Source organism: Panulirus ornatus, chromosome 32, assembly GCF_036320965.1.
Source record: "Panulirus ornatus isolate Po-2019 chromosome 32, ASM3632096v1, whole genome shotgun sequence".
Taxonomy (NCBI): domain Eukaryota; kingdom Metazoa; phylum Arthropoda; class Malacostraca; order Decapoda; family Palinuridae; genus Panulirus; species Panulirus ornatus.
The window spans coordinates 10525587-10550702 of NC_092255.1; the positions used below are offsets into that span (position 1 = coordinate 10525587).

The 25116-nt window shown below is 41.2% G+C and overlaps 1 protein-coding gene across 2 annotated transcripts in view; it reads left to right on the forward strand.

The window, feature by feature from the left end:
- The first annotated feature begins 848 nt into the window (after positions 1–848).
- The window catches only part of LOC139759044 (venom protease-like), an 81481-nt gene continuing 57213 nt past the window's right edge, over positions 849–25116 (forward strand). The window contains exons 1-4 of one of the 2 annotated variants that reach the window (XR_011714984.1): positions 849–975; positions 6400–6573; positions 11928–11978; positions 12136–12374. Coding sequence is in view for 1 of the 2 variants with exons in the window: in XM_071680946.1 (XP_071537047.1) it covers positions 903–975; positions 6400–6573; positions 11928–11978; positions 12136–12374 (537 nt within the window). In the remaining variant the exon portion in view is untranslated. The remainder of the gene's footprint in view (positions 976–6399; positions 6574–11927; positions 11979–12135; positions 12375–25116) is intronic. The other variant, XM_071680946.1, reaches the window with a different exon arrangement.

The window sequence follows — 25116 nt, forward strand, 5'->3', positions numbered from 1 at the left end:
TACGACACGCGAGGAATACGTGGGAAGTATTCTTTCACCCCTATCCCCAGGGATAGTATACATATATATATACATACACACATACACACACATACACATACATGCGCACATATACACACACACACACACATACATATATATACATATGAGAAATGTAAGAAACAATTTAGAAAACTGAAACTTCTAGCTATATATATATATATATATATATATATATATATATATATATATATATATATATATATATATATATATATATATATATATATATATATACATATATATATATATATATATATATATATATATATATATATATATATATGTATATATATGAATGTATATATGTGTATGTGTTATTCCGGGTTGAGACGGCATAGTGTATATGTATAATGAATGTTTCCTGGTCGGGAACGCATACCTTGACAGCTGTTGAAGCCATCTTTCGCAATTCCAATACCATCATTGTCATAATCTATACATAGTATAGTATTTTATTTGTTTTTTTCACAATTTAAGTAGAAATGTATTATAGCCTAAATATATTTATCTATTTTTGATGATTTTAAGAAATGCAACGCATTTAACGAACGTTGCCAGGGATACGATAATTCTACTGGGTTCCTCAGACGAGTATAAACATTTAGTGACGAGTGGGCGGTGCGACAATGATTTGCGTTTGTTCAGTATGTTATTGTTGTGTCCTGGTTTTGTTTTCAGTTTTGCTTAATGCTGGATTTATTAAAGGAGAAAAAAATGGAATCTTTAAAGATCATTTTACACCTAACAGTGAACAAATAAACTAAAGCGAGATATGCCAATTGGCAACTATATCACTAAGCAATGACCTTCTAAGAACGGGTCCTGGAGTTTAGTTGCGTGGTAGACATCACTTTGTGACCATGCCTCAGTGTTCGTCAGTGCTGCTGCTCATATCGGTGGTGTTATCTCTTGAAGTGAGCGCATGGCCCCAAGGTGAGTACGATTGACCACTTTGGTCAGAGATGGTGCACACACCCACGGCCACTGTAACCATGAAACGTATACGGTCAGCAGGAACAGCACACACACGCACGGCCATTGTGGCCAGAAAGGTAGATACACACAAGCAAACACAGTCACTTGCCAGAAACGTAGATATACACATGACTGCACAGGCAGCTTATGCGGCCGGGCCCAGAAGGCGTGCAGTGGCCTTAGGTAGTGTACCGTCAACCAGGAAAGTTTCGTTACAGCTGGATACGATGGATTTCAGAGTGAGCACTATGGGTCTGGTCCTATTGGAAGGGTTAAGTAAATTTGTTTCCGAAATGCCTCACAATGGCGACGGGAAGCTGACAGACGTAAAGCTGGGCTGCTCCACAGGAGAAAAGTATGTAGAAATTTTGGCTGTGCTGCTGCTACCCACTGTGACTGCTCAATGAGCCACAACCTTTCTACTTACTCGAGGACAACTGTCCAATATACTCTTGTTGAGACGTTCAGGAATGGCTTAGGCCACACCCACGTATAACCCTACTTCCCTGACGAGGGCAGTGCGGAAGACCTCCATTGGTCGCCGCCGTGACAAGGTTGTTAATGCTGGTATGCTGGCGTGGGAAAGCCTACCTAACCCATACGGAAGCGACTTGATATCTTCGTTAGTTGCTTTCATGACAGACTCTCAACTTTGTGCTCAACGTAGGGAGTTCCTACACCAAATATCGATAAATAAAACGTTTCTGAACATTTCTGGTTGCCTGTCCCTGACGTAAGTTATGTCTAAAATGGATCATGACATGTACATAATTTACAACTGACATTATATGATTTTATTAAGCTGGGGATCTTATATGATGCACCCAGTGTCAATCCACAGGCGTTAGCGTTACCAGTTCATCCATTCATTTCCTTTATTTTATTGTTTTTGGCAAGCCTCATTCAGACGTCTTCGGTCACTTATTAAAGTTTGAAGTTCTAAGTGTTCTCTGAGTCTGACATCTATCATTGAGGCAACCTGAAAACGAGCAACCACATCACCTGTCTGCTTTCCATACGTTTTACGTTCTATATTACCTGACAAGAATCACCCTTACAAACTAGCAGCATGAGGTGTTGGTGACTCATGGACGATTTCACATTCCTAGTTGATATGAAGACTATACCATTTATGTGTTTGATTATGAATTACAATCACAGTGACACCATATTTATTACCTGGTATACAAATAAGCATACAAGGTTGTGTGTATCTGCCAAATCCAGATTAGAGACATACACAGAGGTACAACGTGACAAAACCTTTGTTCAGTTTCTTTAGTCTGTTGTGTCATCAAATATGACACCGAAAATATAACGATCCTTTCCGGCTGTCTGTACACACCACACATGTACAGGGCTAATGATACACACGGACTGACCTCTGGGATCATGCCCGCTTACGTTCGAATCCTGATCGTAACTGCCGGTTAACAGTTCACCCAGCAGTTCATCCTCCTGCAGGTACTGGTCGATATAACAGGTACGTGGTATAGTTTAGGGTGTGTGTGTAATTACTCTTTGTATTACGAAGGGAGAGTTTTACATTCGTGTTGCCTCGCCTCTTAACCTTGTGTATGTGTACCAAATCTTTCTTCCTATGTACACACACACACACACACACACACACACACACACCTCAGCCTATGCCATGTACCCCGTATTATCGACCAGCTTTTAAGGGAGGATAAACAGGTGGGTGGACTGTGGACCGGCAATCGCAAGAAAAAAATCGAATTTATTCGGGTTTGATCCCAAGCGGTACGCCTAACCGCTACTGTGTGTGAGTGCGTACATACATAGTAGTAATGACGTATACAAGGGTAAGAGACGTAACAACACGTGTCAAACACTATCTCTTCACACACACACACAAATCGCACGGTCACTGTGCCAACATAGATTCTTGCTGAGATAACTTGAGCAGTTTGTTCATATTGCTTTATGTGTGAAATCATTGTTTCTGTGCCCCTTGGCTGTTAATATAAAACTTTTTATTCAGATCTGTCAGTTCTTCTCATTGAAAAGCTTGTTTTTCAGTTTTTAAGTGTCTGTAATATGGGGAATTAATGCTTCACGACGCGTCTGAATCCTCGAACCTCTCAGGGATGACCGAATACATGGAGTCTGTCTGTCCTCTATCATCGATCCTTGTAACTTGAGCTCAAAATCTCCCTAGAGTTTGGTTGCGCGCTTCATGTCAATTACTATAGGTTTGTGGGTTTTAGGTTTCTTGGTATTACTACATTTGTAAGAAAGCAAGTTATAAGGAAAAGCCTTGATTCCAGTAACACTGTATCGCTCTGACGAACTTGGAACATGTCACTGACAGGTGACTAGTGGGAGGCAAATAAGGTTGGGTGAGGAAAAGGAAGGTGTAGGGGTGGTGTGGCGGGGGGAAGAGCAGGAAAATGACAAGATTGGTTGAGGAAGGGGGAGGTGTAGAGATAGTGTGGCGGGGAAGGAAGATAGGATGACGATAAGATTAGATGAGGCGAGGAGAGGTATAGGGGTAGCGTGGAGGGGGAAAGGAGTAGGGAATTGGCAAGGTTGGGTGAGGAAGGGGGAGGCGTAGGGGTGGTGTGGCGAAGGGAAAGCACGGAAATGGCAAGGTGGGTGAAGAAGGGGGAGGTGTAGAGGTGGTGTTGATGGGAGAGTTGCAAGGGAATGGTAAGTTTTGGGGGAAGGGTAAGGTGTAGGGAAGGGCTAAAGATTGGGAGATGATGGAAGGGGAAGTTTAGGGGTCCTGTAGTTGGAGGAGGGGAGTGGGTAGGAAAGAGATAGGTGTAGGGATCAGGTGATGGGAAGGAGGTAAGGGAATGATCAGGTTGGGGTAAGGGGGGGGATCAGGGTTGTGTATCGGGGGAGGGGGAGAAGGACAGAAAAACAGTATGGATGGGGGGGAGGCGGGGGAGTTGTATGGTCGTGTGGCGGGGGGATGGGGTTATGTGGATAAGACGGGTATGTAGGGATATTGTGGTGGGGAAGGGGAAGGAGAACTGTAAGGTTAGATGGCGAAACGGGAGATGTAAGGGCAGTGTAGCAAAGGGAGAGTCAGTAGGGTAAAGGCGTGGCAGGGAGAGGGGAGCAGGAGAATGGTAAGTATGGGTGAAGAGTTATTAGAGTTGTACAGACGGTGTGACGGATGGGGTGAGGAAGGGGAAGGTTGAGTGGCGGGGGAATGGGGGCAGGGGAAATGGTGGTAATTTTGGTAGGGCAAGGAGGAGGGGCAAGGATAGTGTGGGGGGAGGGGCACGATGGTAGGGATTTTGGGGAAGGGGGGAGTGCAGGGTTTGTTTTGTTGGGCAGGAGCAGGGCAATCATAAGATTATGTTAAAAAAGGAAGATGAAGGGGTGGTCAGGAAAGCGACGACGTAGGGAGAGAACTGGAAGGAACACTGGTCAGGGAAGGAGGCCAAGGGTATGACGTTGATAAACAAATATTGGAAAGATAGAGAGGATGGGTGTGGGAGAGAGAGTGTGAGCGAGGCGGAAGAATGTGAAGGAAGGGATGAAGGGAGAGAGTGAGAGAGAGAGAGAGAAAGGTTATGGAGGTGGAGGGAGAGAAAAAAGGGACGATGAAGGTTTGGCTTGAAAGAGAGAAAAAACAAATGTTTGGAAGCGTAGATGAACGAGGAAGAAGGAAGTAAGTGTGATGTTAGGGCGAACACGGGAGATAGTTGAGGGAAAGGTTGTGTGGCCAGGACCCTGGTGGTTGGGATACTCTTACAGTATCTATTAGTTCTCAGTGCAAATATCAGTGCTTGTGCTCTTTATACTATGTAACTCACACCCTTTTTGATTAAATTAAAAGCATCACTTGATACCACTCTGTTATATTTGTTCTCATCATCGTGTGACAAGGAACACAAGAAAGTTGTAAAACAGTAGTGTCTTAACATTGATGTTTGAGGAGCTAGGCTAACATAGAGAAATGCGCTCCTGACCCTGGGTGGTCATTGTAGTATTGCTATTCAACAGTCGTTTCGCACTCTTCGTCTAGAGTGTTTAAGGATGCGCGTCATGTGTCGTGATGCTTTGCCAATGTAGCTGGTACACTGATACAGGTAAACAAAACGACTCTGAATAACGTGTTTGACCTTGGAAAAAAATAAATCTTGTTTTTTGCCTTTAAAAAATATTCCTGCAAGAACTTGAGATAAAATTCACGTAACAAAATAGTCACTGCGTGGTTGTGTGTCTAGTGACGCCTCTTCGTACCACCTGCAGACCCACCGATGAACAATACAGAGGGCAGTGCCTGTCTGTCTTGCTTTCTCAACCGCACTATTTTTCCAGAGACTCCCAGATTTCAGTGATGTGTCCGCGTCTGGGTAAGACATCAGAGGAATTATTACGTCTCGTTCCCATTCCTTTATAGATGACCTTAAATTCTGTGGTGGGTGAATTATAGAAATATCATGAATTCCAATATTAGACCCCGTCATTATCTAAAATATTTTTTTCAGTGGTGTAAAAAAAATGAATATGTCACTTAAGATAAAAATCATTCCAAATTTACTTACTAGGTTCAAATATGGAATTGATAACGACGTGGAATAAAGAGGGAAACACTCTGGACAATAAGGATTCAACTGCGATACACAGTAATGCTGTAATGAATGCAGAGTTTCGCATCTGGTCGTCCATTTAAGAGAGTGGTTTTGCTGAAACGTTGGAGATCGCGCTGTTTCGATCGAGCTGTATAGAGACTTTTGTCCGCGACTGTAATCATCGATCACTGTTTTAAAGTCTGCTGATCGCGGTATGTGAAGGCCAAATAGGAAGGTGGAGAGCCTGGTGAGAACGATGAACAAGACTTTTTTATTGTCGCTGGAGTGAAATTCGACATAAGTCTATCATCCTGCAACCATGTTGACTAAGAATAGTTTGGCAACAAATGTCCGCGAAGATTAATGTTTTTGTATTAATGCCAGCCACATCAATAGTCTATGATATGGCAGTGACTGTGTCCAGTTCTTTCATTCGTCCGGTCGCCCAGCCTGTCAGAAGCTATCTGGTTGTTCAACAATAACCGGAAAGATCCCAAATCTTATTCGGTGAGACTTATGAACACTTATTCAATATGAGACAACGTAATTCAACATGAACTGCATTCATACAGGTTGTCTATAAAGTAAATTGCATCATATTTTATCTTCATGTTAACTTCGGTCCCATTCCTGATAGGTTTACGAGCCAGCCAACTCTATATATATCATCAGTTACCAATTAACTGAGAGCATGAGCACTGTGGATTAACGATGGTATCAGATAACAGGCTATTAAAAGAATCATAAAGCTGAGGTGCATCTGTTTTGCTGTTGGATTAATTGTTCCTACTGCCAGAGCTAATTGGCCACTTGTTCTATGTCACCACAGGTATTGTGTTCCCTTATGAACAGAGAGACAACTGCACGCCACGGACTGGAGGGCAAGGCCGCTGTGTCGATATTTACTCCTGCCCAGCTGTTCTTGACACCTACCACGATACAACTCCAGTCCACTGTGGTTTCGAAGGGAAAAGTCTCATCGTCTGCTGTCCTGTTTCTAAAGGTAAGTTCGTGGCAAAATTATAAGTATCGTTTCACTTCTCGTTCTTTACACTTAGAAACACAAGACGAAGGGTTATGATATATTCTCTTGAATGTCGTCATTTATTGGTGTTCCTGCTCTCCTTATTTGGCAATGACACTCCTAAGAAAGGGAATCATCGGGTATTATTTGAGGGTTGAAGGCACTAACCTAAATGGATTTACGAGATACTACTGTGTTCAACTCATTTGCTATCTGTTACAGGGGAAACTATTTTGCATTTTTCAAATAAGATAAAAGAATGTATGATTAGATACTAGCATCAACGGATTGCTTACGTTGTCGGATAATTCGGTTGTGTGTTACGTAATTTATATTTAGGATGAATGGTGATTTTAGCTAAGTACTAAAGTTAGGTTAGTTTTGTTTATGCACATGACCCTTATAGCCTCATGGTACCCCAGCTGCGTAAGCTGTGACGTGAAATAGTCAGGTTCTTCAGCTGCAGAAGCTCTTCATAGAATCAATTATACAACAACAAAAAACAAGAAAATCCTGGTTTACATCACCTAAATCATTATATTTCATTCGTAATTCATGTGAAGTCTCATTACTTCTCTTCCATTCTTTATGAGGTTCGTTGACGTTCGTGGGAAAAACTAGTAATCAGATGACAATTAGCATACAATAGCTTGATAATTCACTTCACGAAAAATGATGATGTTTTCATAATATATTTTTGTCTACCCGATCAAACGTTTTTGTATACGGATATATTACATTTTCTATTGATGTTAGTCAACTCTTTCCTTTTTTCTGTTATATCCACATGATATGCAGTAAATGGCCATAATTCCTTCAGCTTTCCAAAATCCTTGTTTATGTGAAATGCGTATCGCCACGGGAGCAAATTTCGCTTGCTTGTCTTATTGCATAGAAAAAAAAAAATAGGCTTGAAGGACTACGGCGCAGGGAAGGGATTTTATGATGTGTAAAAAGTAAAGAAAAATACAAGAGGTACCACCATACCGAAATATATGAGCATCATTGCTCATTTCGAATTGCATCCAACACAAGAGTAGCGATGCTATTTTTAACTATACAGCAGCTCTGTGCGGGGTGTTCGTAGATTCAACATTGATTACAGAATAACCTGATATCGTTTATATGTTTTTGACAAACATCGAAAGAGAGAGAGAGAGAGGAGGAAAAATTATATTTTCATATTTTGGTTCGTGCAATATATTCATCGCATTAAGAAATGAAATGAAAGTTACCACACACTCCACCGTAGATATGGAAAGTGAGCAAAGTTCATTGTAGCAGAACAGAGCTAGCTTTTCATATAATGGTAGTATCTATATTTGTCCATGAAGCACCATCAGTTGAACTGGTACCAGGAACGACATTTGAAAGTTTCACAGAACCTTGAAATTAGATGTTTTTTTATGTTGAAGGCTCCAGTCACGGACAAAAGTCCACATCAAGGCCGGGCCTTAATTGAAATATAGAGAAACTTATAACACGGAAAAGAAAAGAGAAAGCATCTACGAATTTTGGAGAAAGTGAAAAACCTGTTTTTCGAAATGTACCAGGTCATAGTTTTTGGGAAAGACGTGGGAAGATAGAGAGCTCCGAAGCTTCGACGTGTAGGGAAAGAAGCAGGTATTAGAACGGCCCGCCTTTAAATTGGTGATGGCCACACAAACATCATGTGTGGCAGCAAACACTAATGATTCTAGTCAAGGAGTGACAATAGCCTTCATATACATTAAGATATTCTGTATTAAAGCACGTATTATACGCAACAGACTTTCAGTATTATAGCCATTGATGAAATGAACTTCATTTTTTTTTTTGTAAAAATCAATGATGACTTTCATAAGGCAATAACAGTAACATTAGTTTCTAGTCATTCTGCACGGACAATAGAGGTAGACGAAAACTTGAGGATTAGAGAGTAGAAACTTAACATGGACGCTATTCGATCATAATGGGAGATTAAAACGCACCGTTATCTAAGTAGCTTTTGGGCGTGGGCTCTACCTAGTTTTACTTGGTACTTCCGTATACAACTAGTTGAGAAAACTACTCGCGACAAAAACTTAATAGGCTAGATGTAACACGTGACACAAGGATCAGTCTTCGGACCGGTTCTCTTTCTTACATATCAAAGATGTTGATAATTCGGAATAAATTTACAACAGAAATTGACAGTTTGCAACCTCAAACGGATATAGCAAACTGAAGTCTATCGAAATTAAGTTCAGGGAAATAATCCTCACTCTCTACAAAGTCACTGGCGAGTGTCCAGCATGAATATTGAGTTCAGTTTTGGTCCTCCTAGTTGAAAGACTCATAAAATGGAGAAAGTACATATCAGTGAGTTACAAAGATGATTTCCTGACCTGGAATCAAATTCTTTGAGAGCCGACTAAACGACTTAAATCTTTTTATCTGAGAAAAGCGGGGGTCGAGAAATGATTCAATACAGAATTATCACATGGCTTCGATAATTCCCAGGTCTACAAAATTTTAAAAATTTTTTACCCACAAACTTTTACGCTGAATTCGAATCTGTTTTTTTTTATTTTTCTATTAGGTATGGTTCTTAAGTGACAGAGCAATTAAATCTTACAATAAGTGTATATTACTCATTTATGAATAAGGCTGGTATTACACTTGAAAAAAGAATTACTTCTGAAATGTAAAAGTGTATGGTTTCCGCTATATCTGGCCCCAGGAACATCGGTCATCAGTGTTCAGCAGTAATCTGCCAACATAGAGGGGCTCCACTTTCCTTGGTACCACTTTTCCATGTCCAAGACGTCCTGGTGAAATCTTTCGCCGTGCTCATCACTGACTGCCCCCCAAAATATTTCTAGACTCATATTGCACCCCAGAGCTTTATATGAAGTCAATAGATCTTTTACAACATCACAGTAGTCTTCTTATCTGTGATGCCTGAAAAAAATCATTGCAAATTCTCTTGAATGACTTCATTTAGCCCTTCATCGAACTTTTCATCTCGAAGCAGTTCCCTGATCTGTGGTCCTACAATAATACTCTTCTTGATCTTTGCATCAAGTATGTGAATCCATGGCCAGTTTTATTCATATCTATGACGAAGTTCTTCATCAACCCGAGTTTAAGCCGCAAAGGAGGCAGATAAATTTTTTGTGGATCCACAAGAGGAGGATTGATGACATACATTCTTCTTCCATGGAGTCCATGGTGTTCGTTTTGGCTACAACTTTCTTTACATAATGATTTTTCTTGTCCCGGCTGTCCCACTCACAGAGGAAACAACAAAACTTCGTGTAACCAAGTTGCATTCTGTGTAAAAGTGCCACAACCTTTAGGTCACCACATATATTCCACTTAAAGTCTCCATACTTATTTTTTTTCCAAAATAAGCTTCATGTTATCACACGATTCTTTCATGAGAGCTGCATTCAAACACAATTGATAATAAGGGTAGCACATATTTTCAGAAATTAGTGAAAATGATGTAGTACCGACAGGGGTGAGACTACTTTCAGACATAAGTGATCATGACCCAGTATCGGCAGAGTGAGACATAACTTCAGACATTAATGATAATGACGTAGTACATGCAGAGGTGGCACATACCTTCAGACGCTAGTAGTAATGACCCAGTATCGGCAGGGGTGGAATATACGTTCAGACGCCAGTGATAATGACCAAGTACAGGCAGGGGTGACACATACCTTCAGACACTAGTGATAATGACTCAGTACCAAAAGAAGTGGCACATAACTTCAGACACAAGTAATAATGACCTGGCACCTGCAGGGGTGGGACATATCTTCAGACGCTACTGATGGTGACCCAGTACCGACAGTAGTAGCACATACCTTTAGACACTAGTGTTACTGACCTGCAAGGGTGAGACTTACCTTCAAATACTAGTGATAATGAACTAGTACCGGCAAGGGTAGCACATACATTCAGACGCAAGTGATAATGACCCAGTACAGGCAGGGGTGACACGTACTTTCAGACACTAGTGATAATGACCCAGTACAGGCAGGGGTGACACGTACTTTCAGACACTAGTGATAATGACCCAGTACCGGCAGGGGTGAGACATAAGTGATAATGACCTAGTACTTCAAAGGATGAGACATACTTTCAGATACTAGTGATAATGATTAAGTACCTCAAGGTGTGAGATATACCTGCAGACACTAGTGATAATGACGTATTACTGGCAGGGATGGCACATACCTCCAGACACTAGTGATAATGATCTAGTGCCGGCAGGGGTGAGATATAGCTTCATGCACAAGTGATAATGACCCAGTATCTGCAGGGGTAGCACATATATTCAGAAATTAGTGATAATGATCTATTACCGGCAAGGGTTGGTGAGACATACTTTCAGACATAAGAAACAGTGACCCAGTACCGGCAGGGGTGAGACATAACTTCAAATACTAATGACAATGACCTAGTACATGCAGGGGTGGCACATACCTTCAGACACTAGTGGTAATGAACCAGTATCGGCAGGGGTGTCACATAACTTTAGACACTGGTGATAATGACCCAGTACCGGCAGGGGTAGCACATACCTTCAGACACTAGTGATAATGACCCGGTACCGGCAGGGGTGGCACATGCATTTAGACACTAGTGACACCAGCGATAGTGACCTAGTACCGGCAGGGGTGAGACATTCCTTTAGACACTAGTGATAATGACCAAGTACCAGCAGGGATGGAACATTCCTTCAGACATTAGTGATAATGACCCATTACCGGCAGGGTGCCTAATTCTTGCAGGGGTGACACATACCTTCAGACAATAGTGAAAACTACCCATTTGCGGCAGGGGTGATACTTAGCTTGAGACTCTGTTGATAATGACCCAGTACCTGCAGGGGTGAGATGCCTGCAGACACGTGATAATGACCCAGTGTCAGCAGGGGCGACACTTGCCTCCAGACATCAATGATAATGATCCCATGTCAGCAGGCATGACTCACACTTTCAGACACTAGTGGCAGAGGTGACACCTACCTCCAGACACTAGTAGTAGCAGCAGGTGTGACGTCTGCCTCCAGACACTAGTAATAATGACTTTGTAGTAGTAGCAGTGGTGACGTCTTCCCCCAGACACTAGTGATAACGACCCAGGGGTAATACATGCCTCCAGATTCCAGCGATAATGACCTAGTAACGACACGAGTGACATATGCCACCAGACATAACCATACAGAATCTTGTCTCATGGAAGTTAAGGCACATGTTAAGGTTTACTTATGCTGTGTGAGCAGATCCGAGGATGAACTGTACTTTCCATACTAACATCAAATATTTAGGTCAATAACCGAGGGTTTAACATTTCAGAGCCCGTGCCCAGCCCTCTCCTGGACATCTCTCCGCCCTCCGTCAACTTTGGTGAGTGACCATGGCGAATATACATTTCATAATATTTCTGTGATCCTACTGGTTTATGACATTGAGTTAAATTTTGACATATGGTTTGGACATTTCACCTTTGATATTCTCGTCGTTTTCAACATCAGTATATCATATGGAATACCATTTTTTACAGAATGTGGAATAAACCCCGAGATACAACTATCGTTACAAATAAATAGCTTCGAACAGCCTCAGATCCTCCGGCCGGAAAATGTCAGTGTTTCAGCAATTCAACAGAGACCCAGCATTCGCGCCGGGGTTCCCAAGGAGGACGTTGACAGACTATACAATGAACTTGGAGCTCTAGCGGAAAAAGGAATTTTTGCATCAATTGGTGGAGTTTCAGCTAATAAAAGCGCTTGGCCCTGGATGGTTAGTAACACTAAAGTGATATTAATGAGATAAACAGTTAACAGTTTACTGAATTAGATGCAAAACAAAGGTTGAAGGTTTACGTTGAAAATGCACAAAATATGGACTGTGGTGCTCTAAAAAGTGAAGGGTGGAGGAAGTTAAAAAGACTGTCTCGACACAAAGAGTGAGGTACTAGTCTAGTTGTTAGTGAGAATCATAGTGTTTGCAATGGAGCTATTCTTGCATGCGGATGGGATCTAGGACAGAGGGTTTAAGGTGTTAGAAGTTGGCGGTGGCGAATTTTTTGCGTTTGCTTTCCAAAATGTTGGATAGGTGTGGTGATGGTTGGGGATCTTACGGAAATGTTGGGTAGGTGATGGTTAGAGATACAGGAAAATCAAAGAATTGAGCATTTCTCAGTAAGCGGTTAGGAGTGACTAAGAATGATCTTGTACGCTCATTTCTACACCTTTTCTAGTTTCCCATTTGAGTCAGGTGAGGTAGAGATGAGACTGGGCAGGTTTAAACTGAGTTGCTGTTCATGAGTTCTCGCAGTGGAGGAACATGTGTCTTGAGTAAATGAATGTAGAGGCGACAGTTGGAGGATTTGGGCATGGTACTCGTGTATTTAATGCACTTTAGTTGGTATTTATCATTCGAAGTAAACCAGAAAAACTTGGTCAAATGAAAGGAATGGAAGCATCAGGTGAGGGCAAGCGATTGAGACAGGGTTGGAAGCCAGGAGACATCAGCTGGAAAAGTGATAATGTAGTGAATGGGAATTTAGAATTAAGATCAGAGGAAACCAGACCTAAAGAGGAAACTACATAACGCTAAAAACTGTCTATAGGAATACTCATTGAAAGATTTATATGTCTGTGTTGTTAAAGCTACCACGCTAACGCGGGAAATAGCGAGTCCTTGCAAGGAAGGAGTGCAAATAACTGGAAGATGTACAAAAGAAAGCGGCATGAGGTCAGGAGAAAGGTGCAAGGGTTGAAAAAGACAGCAAATGAGAATTGGGGTGAGAGTGTATCATTAAACTTTAGGGAGAATGTAAAATGCTTTGGAAGGAGGTAAATAACGTGCGTAAGACAAGAGAATATATGGGAGCATTGGTGAAGGAGGCAAGTGGGGAAATAATAACAGGTAGTGATAAAGTGAAAAGTAGATGGAGTGAGTATTTTGAAGGTTTATTGAATGTGTTTGATGATACAGTGTCAGATATAGGATGTTTTGGTTGGGTTGGTGTGCGAACTGAAAGTGTCAGGAAGAATGGTTTGGTTAAGAGAAAAGAAGTAGTGAAAGTTTTGTTGAAGAAGAATCTGGCAAGACGGCGGGTTTCGATTAGAATTTATTGTTGATTGGTTGGTAAAGATGTTCAGTGTATGTATGGACCATGGTGAAGTGCATAAGGATTGGCGGAATGCATGCATAGTGCCATTGTACAAAAGCAAAGGGGTGTTTGCTTTGAAGAATGTATGTGAAAAGTACTTAGAAAAACAAATGGATTTGTCTGTAACATTTATGGATCTAGAGAAGGCATATGATAGAGGTTACAGAGATACTTTGTGGAAGGTTTTAAGAGTATATGGTATGAGAGATAAGTTGCTAGAAGTAGTGAAAAGTCTTTAACAAGGATGTAAGGCTTGTGTACGAGTAGGAAGAGAGGAGAGTGATTGGTTCCCAGAAAATGTCAGTCTGCTGCAGGGGTGTTTGATGTCCCCATGGTTGTTTTATTTGTTTATGGATGGGGTGGGTAGGTAGGTAAATGCAAGAGTTTTGGAGAGAGGGGCAAGTATGGAGTCTATTGGGGATGAGAGGGTTTGGTAAGTGACTCAGTTGTTGTTCGCCGATGATACAGCTCTAGTAGCTGATTCGAGTGAGAAACTGCAGAAGTTGGTGACAGTTTGAAAAAGTTTGTTATTACTTCCCCCTTGCTTCCTTCACCGATGTTCCCATTTGTTTTCTTGTCTTCCGCACGTTATTTACGTCCTTCCAAAACATCCTTTTATCTTCCCTAAAGTTTAATGATTTTCTCTCACCCTAGCTCTCATTTGTGCATGTCATATGCACAAAGTATGAGACAGAGGTATATTCAGCTGATGCTCTATTCTCGATGGTTTGATTATGATAATATCTGTATAGAAAATGAAAGTATAGACTCTGCGGAATGAAAATATGAGAATTGCTAAAGATAAATCGAAAGAAAAACTGAAGGATGTCACTGATGTAATACTTAGTGAGAGGGAGCTAACCTGTAGATACCTCAAGCTTGCGTTGTAAAAAAAGGCTCATCATAGTGGAATAAAGAACAGATGGGAATTTGAAAAGAGGAGCTGAACTGAGATGAAATTAGCACTGATTGGTGGAAAAGGAGTATAGAGCATCGATTACTCTATTTCTTTTTATAAAGATCTTTCTTCTACTACTACGTTATTTACTTGAAAACTGATGATTCCATCCTACAAACGTTAGCTCGCCTCCCTTCTCCTTCTAATCTTCGTTCTCTCTCTTGTGCTGAACACACTATTCCTCTTAATTTGGGCTTGTGCAGCATTTTGGAATGGAGAAGTTAAATCTGTTAGTACTAAAACGATATATCTTCCTATATATCTATGGAAGCGTCAAACTTGTCCCTCTATTCATTTTCAATACACATCAATACCAATTATTCTTTCTCCCTATCCCCAGGGATTACACACACACACACACACACACACACACACATATATATATATATATATATATATATATATATATATATATATATATATATATATATATATTTTTTTTTTTTTTTTTTTTCATACTGTTTCCCGCATTTGCGAGGTAGCGTTAAGAACAGAGAACTGGGCCTTTGAGGGAATATCCTCACCTGGCCCCCTTCTCTGTACTTTCTTTTGGAGAAAAAAAAAATGTGAGGGGAGGATTTCCAGCCCCCCCGCTCCCTTCCCTTTTAGTCGCCTTCTACGACACGCAGGGAATACGTGGGAAGTATTCTTTCTCCCCTATCCCCAGGGATAATATATATATATATATATATATATATATATATATATATATATATATATATATATATATATATATATATATATATATATATATATATATATATATATATCACTTCTGAAACCACACTGCTCTTCCCCAATCTGATGCTCTGTACATGCCTTCACCCTCTCAATCAATACCCTCCCATATAATTTACCAGGAATACTCAACAAACTTATACCTCTGTAATTTGAGCACTCACTCTTATCCCCTTTGCCTTTGTACAATGGCACTATGCACGCATTCCGCCAATCCTCAGGCACCTCACCATGAGTTATACATACATTAAATAACCTTACCAACCAGTCTACAATACAGTCACCCCCTTTTTTAATAAATTCCACTGCAATACCATCCAAACCTGCTGCCTTGCCGGCTTTCATCTTCCGCAAAGCTTTCACTACCTCTTCTCTGTTTACCAAATCATTTTCCCTAACCCTCTCACTTTGCACACCACCTCGACCAAAACACCCTATATCTGCCACTCTATCATCAAACACATTCAACAAATCTTCAAAATACTCACTCCATCTCCTTCTCACATCACCACTACTTGTTTTCACCTCCCCATTTGCGCCCTTCACTGAAGTTCCCATTTGCTCCCTTGTCTTACGCACTTTATTTACCTCCTTCCAGAACATCTTTTTATTCTCCCTAAAATTTAATGATACTCTCTCACCCCAACTCTCATTTGCCCTTTTTTCACCTCTTGCACCTTTCTCTTGACCTCCTGTCTCTTTCTTTTATATATCTCCCACTCAATTGCATTTTTTCACTGCAAAAATCGTCCAAATGCCTCTCTCTTCTCTTTCACTAATACTCTTACTTCTTCATCCCACCACTCACTACCCTTTCTAATCAACCCACCTCCCACTCTTCTCATGCCACAAGCATCTTTTGCGCAATCCATCACTGATTCCCTAAATACATCCCATTCCTCTCCCACTCCCCTTACTTCCATTGTTCTCACCTTTTTCCATTCTGTACTCAGTCTCTCCTGGTACTTCCTCACACAGGTCTCCTTCCCAAGCTCACTTACTCTCACCACCCTCTTCACCCCAACATTCACTCTTCTTTTCTGAAAACCCATACAAATCTTCACCTTAGCCTCCACAAGATAATGATCAGACATCCCTCCAGTTGCACCTCTCAGCACATTAACATCCAAAAGTCTCTCTTTCGCACACCTGTCAATTAACACGTAATCCAATAACGCTCTCTGGCCATCTCTCCTACTTACATAAGTATACTTATGTATATCTCGCTTTTTAAACCAGGTATTCCCAATCATCAGTCCTTTTTCAGCACATAAATCTACAAGCTCTTCACCATTTCCATTTACAACACTGAACACCCCATGTATACCTCAACTGCCACATTACTCACCTTTGCATTCAAATCACCAATCACTATAACCCGGTCTCGTGCATCAAAACCACTAACACACTCATTCAGCTGCTCCCAAAACACTTGCCTCTCATGATCTTTCTTCTCATGCCCAGGTGCATATGCACCAATAATCACCCACCTCTCTCAATCAACTTTCAGTTTTACCCATATTAATCGAGAATTTACTTTCTTACATTCTATCACATACTCCCATACTTTTTCGTCGTTTTCTGCGTTAGCGAGGTAGCGCCAGGAACAGATGAATGAAAGTCACATTCCCTCACATCCTTTCTCTATCTGTCATGTGCAATGCACCGAAACCACAGTCCCCCTATCCACAACAATGCCCAACAGAACTTTCCATGGTTTCCCCCCGGCCGCCCCGCATGCCCTGGTTCGGTCCATCCGTTAACATCCATAAATACCACTTACAAATCCTACTGCGTCTCTAAAGAGAGAGAGAGAATGAAAGATAATATATGTATTTATTTTTTTATTTTTATTTTGCTTTGTCGCTGTCTCCCGCGCCTGCGAGGTAGCGCAAGGAAACAGACGAAAGAAATGGCCCAACCCACCCCCATACGCATGCACACACACACACGTCCACACACGCAAACATACACCCACACATCCCTACGTACACACATATATACACACATGCACACAATTCACACTGTCTGCCCCTACTCACCCCCATCGCCACCCCGCCGCACATGAACATATACATATACATTGAAATGTATATGTATGTATATATGCCTGTATGGGCATTTATGTATATACATGTGTACATGGGTGGGTTGGGCCATTCCTCGTCTGTTTCCTTGCGGTACCTCACTGACACGGGAGATGGCAATTAAGCACAATAATGATATATATATATATATATATATATATATATATATATATATATATATATATATATATATATATATATATATATATATATATATATATATTTTTTTTTTTATACTTTGTCGCTGTCTCCCGCGTTTGCGAGGTAGCGCAAGGAAACAGACGAAAGAAATGGCCTAAACCCCCCCCCATACACATGTATATACATACGTCCACACACGCAAATATACATACCTACACAGCTTTCCATGGTTTACCCCAGACGCTTCACATGCCTTGCTTCAATCCACTGACAGCACGTCAACCCCGGTATACCACATCGCTCCAATTCACTCTATTCCTTGCCCTCCTTTCACCCTCCTGCATGTTCAGGCCCCGATCACACAAAATATTTTTCACTCCATCTTTCCACCTCCAATTTGGTCTCCCTCTTCTCCTTGTTCCCTCCACCTCCGACACATATATTCTCTTGGTCAATCTTTCCTCACTCATCCTCTCCATGTGCCCAAACCACTTCAAAACACCCTCTTCTGCTCTCTCAACCACGCTCTTTTTATTTCCACACATCTCTCTTACCCTTAAGTTACTCACTCGATCAAACCACCTCACACCACACATTGTCCTCAAACATCTCATTTCCAGCACATCCATCCTCCTGCGCACAACTCTATCCATAGCCCACGCCTCGCAGCCATACAACATTGTTGGAACCACTATTCCTTCAAACATACCCATTTTTGCTTTCCGAGATAATGTTCTCGACTTCCACACATTCTTCAAGGCCCCCAGGATTTTCGCCCCCTCCCCCACCCTATGATCCACTTCCGCTTCCATGGTTCCATCCGCTGCCAGATCCACTCCCAGATATCTAAAACACTTCACTTCCTCCAGTTTTTCTCCATTCAAACTCACCTCCCAATTGACTTGACCCTCAACCCTACTGTACCTAATAACCTTGCTCTTATTCACATTTACTCTTAACTTTCTTCTTCACACACTTTTCCAAACTCAGTCACCAGCTTCTGCAGTTTCTCACATGAATCAGCCACCAGCGCTGTATCATCAGCGAACAACAACTGACTCACTTCCCAAGCTCTCTCATCCCCAACAGACTTCATACTTGCCCCTCTTTCCAAAACTCTTGCATTTACCTCCCTAACAACCCCATCCATAAACAAATTAAACAACCATGGAGACATCACACACCCCTGCTGCAAACCTACATTCACTGAGAACCAATCACTTTCCTCTCTTCCTACACGTACACATGCCTTACATCCTCGATAAAAACTTTTCACTGCTTCTAACAACTTTCCTCCCACACCATATATTCTTAATACCTTCCACAGAGCATCTCTATCAACTCTATCATATGCCTTCTCCAGATCCATAAATGCTACATACAAATCCATTTGCTTTTCTAAGTATTTCTCACATACATTCTTCAAAGCAAACACCTGATCCACACATCCTCTACCACTTCTGAAACCACACTGCTCTTCCCCAATCTGATGCTCTGTACATGCCTTCACCCTCTCAATCAATACCCTCCCATATAATTTACCAGGAATACTCAACAAACTTATACCTCTGTAATTTGAGCACTCACTCTTATCCCCTTTGCCTTTGTACAATGGCACTATGCACGCATTCCGCCAATCCTCAGGCACCTCACCATGAGTCATACATACATTAAATAACCTTACCAACCAGTCAACAATACAGTCACCCCCTTTTTTAATAAATTCCACTGCAATACCATCCAAACCTGCTGCCTTGCCGGCTTTCATCTTCCGCAAAGCTTTCACTACCTCTTCTCTGTTTACCAAATCATTTTCCCTAACCCTCTCACTTTGCACACCACATCGACCAAAACACCCTATATCTGCCACTCTATCATCAAACACATTCAACAAACCTTCAAAATACTCACTCCATCTCCTTCTCACATCACCACTACTTGTTATCACCTCCCCATTTGCGCCCTTCACTGAAGTTCCCATTTGCTCCCTTGTCTTACGCACTTTATTTACCTCCTTCCAGAACATCTTTTTATTCTCCCTAAAATTTAATGATACTCTCTCACCCCAACTCTCATTTGCCCTTTTTTTCACCTCTTGCACCTTTCTCTTGACCTCCTGTCTCTTTCTTTTATACATCTCCCACTCAATTGCATTTTTTCTCTGCAAAAATCGTCCAAATGCCTCTCTCTTCTCTTTCACTAATACTCTTACTTCTTCATCCCACCACTCACTACCCTTTCTAATCAACCCACCTCCCACTCTTCTCATGCCACAAGCATCTTTTGCGCAATCCATCACTGATTCCCTAAATACATCCCATTCCTCCCCCCACTCCCCTTACTTCCATTGTTCTCACCTTTTTCCATTCTGTACTCAGTCTCTCCTGGTACTTCCTCACACAGGTCTCCTTCTCAAGCTCACTTACTCTCACCACCCTCTTCACCCCAACATTCACTCTTCTTTTCTGAAAACCCATACAAATCTTCACCTTAGCCTCCACAAGATAATGATCAGACATCCCTCCAGTTGCACCTCTCAGCACATTAACATCCAAAAGTCTCTCTTTCGCACGCCTGTCAATTAACACGTAATCCAATAACGCTCTCTGGCCATCTCTCCTACTTACATAAGTATACTTATGTATATCTCGCTTTTTAAACCAGGTATTCCCAATCATCAGTCCTTTTTCAGCACATAAATCTACAAGCTCTTCACCATTTCTATTTACAACACTGAACACCCCATGTATACCAATTATTCCCTCAACTGCCACATTACTCACCTTTGCATTCAAATCACCCATCACTATGACCCGGTCTCGTGCATCAAAACCACTAACACACTCATTCAGCTGCTCCCAAAACACTTGCCTCTCTTGATCTTTCTTCTCATGCACAGGTGCATATGCACCAATAATCACCCACCTCTCTCCATCAACTTTCAGTTTTACCCATATTAATCGAGAATTTACTTTCTTACACTCTATCACATACTCCCACAACTCCTGTTTCAGGAGTATTGCTACTCCTTCCCTTGCTCTTGTCCTCTCACTAACCCCTGACTTTACTCCCCAGACATTCCCAAACCACTCTTCCCCTTTACCCTTGAGCTTCGTTTCACTCAGAGCCAAAACATCCAGGTTCCTTTCCTCAAACATACTACCTATCTCTCCTTTTTTCACATCTTGGTTACATCCACACACATTTAGGCACCCCACTCTGAGCCTTCGAGGAGGATGAGCACTCCCCGCGTGACTCCTTCTTCTGTTTCCCATTTTAGAAAGTTAATACAAGGAGGGGAGGATTTCTGGCCCCCCGCTCCCGTCCCCTCTAGTCGCTTTCTACGACACGCGAGGAATACGTGGGAAGTATTCTTTCACCCCTATCCCCACGGGATAATATACATATATATATACATATACACATACACACACATACACACACATACGCACATATACACACACACACACATACATATATATACATATGAGAAATGTAAGAAACAATTTAGAAAACTGAAACCTCTAGCTTGAAATGAATGAAAAAAAAGAATGTCACATAATGGTTCAACCTCTGGCTATGGAAAAAAGGAAATGTATAATTTATTTACACAAACGTCAATAAGCTTCAATGTCTAAGCTACATTTTTTCCAATTTCACTATTTTCCTTCACATTTTCAATTGTGTCTGAAGGTTCTACTTCAAGAGTGATTGTTTTTCCAGTAAGGGTCTTCACATCTTGGTTACATCCACACACATTTAGGCACCCCACTCTGAGCCTTCGAGGAGGATGCTTTACTTGTGGTGCTGACTTCCCTCTTTAAATTTGATTGCCGTTTCCCGCGTAGTTCACTTTCTGAGGATGGAGTGCAGGTCCCTAGCATTCCCGGTTAGGGATGAGACGGGCTTACCGCCTATGCTACAGGTGAGCTGGAGGCTGCATCCCGACTTGTCTTTCTCAAGCAGTAACTGGAATAGCTGACCCACCAGCGGGTCCAGCTCGTTCTCTGGCTCAGCTTGGCGGCGACGGCGACCGAAGAATATATATATATATATATATATATATATATATATATATATATATATATATATATATATATAAATTATATATAAATTATATATTTATTTATTTTATTTATTTTGCTTTGTCGCTGTCTCCCGCGTTTGCGAAGTAGCGCAAGGAAACAGACGAAAGAAATGGCCCAACCCACCTCATACACATGTATATACATACACGTCCACACACGCAAATATACATACCTATGCATCTCAATGTACACATATATATACACACACAGACACATACATATATACCCATGCACACAATTCACACTGTCTGACTTTATTCATTCCCATCGCCACCTCGCCACACATGGAATACCATCCCCCTCCCCCCTCATGTGTGCGAGGTAGCGCTAGGAAAAGACGACAAAGGCCCCATTCGTTCACACTCAGTCTCTAGCTGTCATGCAATAATGCCCGAAACCACAGTTCCCTTTCCACATCCGGGCCCCACACAACTTTCCATGGTTTATATATATATATATATATATATATATATATATATATATATATATATATATATATATATATATATATATATATATATATATATAAAGTAAGGGGAGCGTGGTTGAGAGAGTAGAGGGGGGTGTTTTGAGTTGGTTTTGGCACATGGAGAGAATGAGTGAGGAAAGATTGACCGAGAGGATATATGTGTCGGAGGTGGAGGGAACGAGAAGTGGGAGACCAAATTGGAGGTGGAAAGATGGAGTGAAAAAGATTTTGTGTGATCGGGGCCTGAACATGCAGGAGGGTGAAGGGAGTGCAAGGAGTGGAGTGGATTGGATCGATATGGTATACCGGGGTTGACGTGCTGTCAGTGGATTGAATCAGGGCATGTGAAACGTATGGGGTAAACCATGGAAAGTTGTGTGGGGCCTGGATGTGGAAAAGGAGCTGTGGTTTCGAGCATTATTGCGTGGCAGCTAGAGACTGAGTGTGAACGAATGGGGCCTTTGTTGTCTTTTCCTAGTGCTACCTCGCACACATAAGGGGGGAGGGGGAAGGTATTCCATGTGTGGCGAGGTGGCGATGGGAGTGAATGGGGGCAGACAGTGTGAATTGTGTGCATGGGTATATATGTATGTGTCTGTGTATGTATATATATGTGTACATTGAGATGTATAGGTATGTATATTTGCGTGTGTGGACGTGTGTGTGTATACATTGTGTATGGGGGTGGGTTGGGCCATTCCTTTTGTCTGTTTCCTTGCGCTGCCTACGCAAACGCGGGAGACAGCGACAAAGCATAATAAATAAATAAAATAAAAAAAATAATATATATATATATATATATATATATATATATATATATATATATATAATATATATATATATATATATATATATATATATATATATATATGTGTGTGTGTGTGTGTGTGTGTGTGGAAGTCGAGAACATTATCTCGGAAAGCAAAAATGTTTGAAGGAATAGTTCTGCCAACAATGTTATATGGTTGCGAGATGTTTGAGGACAATATGTGGTGTAAGTTGGTTTGACCGAGTAAGTAATAATAGGGTAAGAGAGATGTGTGGTAATAAAAGGAGTGTGGTTGACAGAGCAGAAGAGGGTGTTTTGAAATGGTTTGGTTTGGTCACATGGAGAGAATGAGTGAGGAAAGATTGACCAAGAGGATATATGTGTCAGAGGTGGAGGGAACGAGGAGAAGTGGGGAACCAGATTGTAGGTGGAAAGATGGAGTGAAAAAGATTTTGAGTGATCGGGGCCTGAACATGCAGGAGGGTGAAAGGCATGCAGGGAATAGAGTGAATTGGACCGATGTGGTATACCGGGATCGACGTGCTGTTAATGGATTGAACCAGGGCATGTGAAGCGTCTGGGGTAAAGCATTGTAAAATTCTGTGGGGCCTGGATGTGGAAAAGGAGCTGGTGGTTTCGGTGCTTATTACAATGACAGCTAGAGACATGAGTGTAAACGAATTTGGCCTTTGTTGTCTTTTCATCGTGGCTACCAGCTCGCACACATAAGGGGGGAGGTGGAAGGTAATCCAAGTGCGGCTGAGTGGCGAAAGGAGTGAATGGGGCAGAACGTGAGAATTGTGTGCATTGGTATATATGTATGTGTCTTATGTATGTATATATATGTGTACAATTGAGATTTATAGGTATGTATATTTGCGTTGTGGACGTGTGTGTGTAATACATTTGTGTAAGGGGGTGGGTTGGGCCATACCTATTGTCTGTTTACCTTGCCAGCCTACGCAAACGCGGGAGACAGCGTACAAATGCATGAATAAAATAAATAAAATAAAAAAATAAAATATATATATAAATATTAAGAAGATATATAATATATAAATATATAATATATATATATATAAATAAAAAATATATAATATATTTATAATATATATATGTGTATGTTGTTGTGTTGTGTGGAAGTTCGAGAAACAATAACTCGAAAGCAAAAATGTTTTGAAGTCATATTATCTGCCAACAATGTTTATATGGTTGCGAGATGGTTTGAGGACAATATGTGTGTAAGTTGGTTTGACCGAGTAAGTAATAATAGGGTAAGAGAATGATTGAGGATAAAAAAAGGAGTGTGGTTGACAGAGCAGAAGAGGGTGTTATTGAAATGGATTGGTTGTCACTGGAGAGACGATGAGAGTGAAATATGACCAAGGGATATAATTTGTCAGAGTGGAGGTACCGAGGAGAAAGTTGGCACCATATTGTAGGTGGAAAGATGGAGTGAAAAAGATTTTGAAGTGATCGGCTACGAGAACAATTCAGGAGGGTGAAGGCAATGCGGGAATAGAGTGAATTGGACCGATGTGGTATACCGGGGATCGACGTGCAGTGTTAATGGATTGAACCCAGGGCATGTGAAGCGTCTGTGGAAAAGTCATCGGAAATTCTTGTGTGGGCCGTGGAAGTGGAAATGGTGAGCTGTGTATCGTGCATTATTACATGACAGCTAGAGACTTAGTGAGAAACGAATGTGGCCTTTGTTGTCTTTTATCATCGTGCTACCTCGCACACAATTATGGGAGGAGGGGTTTGTCATTATATAAATATATATATATATATATATTATATATAATATTAAATATATATATATATATATATATATATATATATTATATAAATATATAACTAAAAATTGGAGGTTATTGATTGAGAGGGTGAAGGCATGTAAAGAGCACAGGATTGGGAAGAGACGGGTGTGGTTTCAGAAAAGTGAAGAGATGTGTGGATCATGTGATTGCTTTGAAGAATGTACTGTGAAAATCCTTTAGAAAAAGCAAATGGATTTGTATGTAGCATTATGGATCTGGAGAAGGCATATGATAGAGTTGATAGAATGCTCTGTGGAAGGTATTAAGAATATATGGTGTGGGAGGAAATTT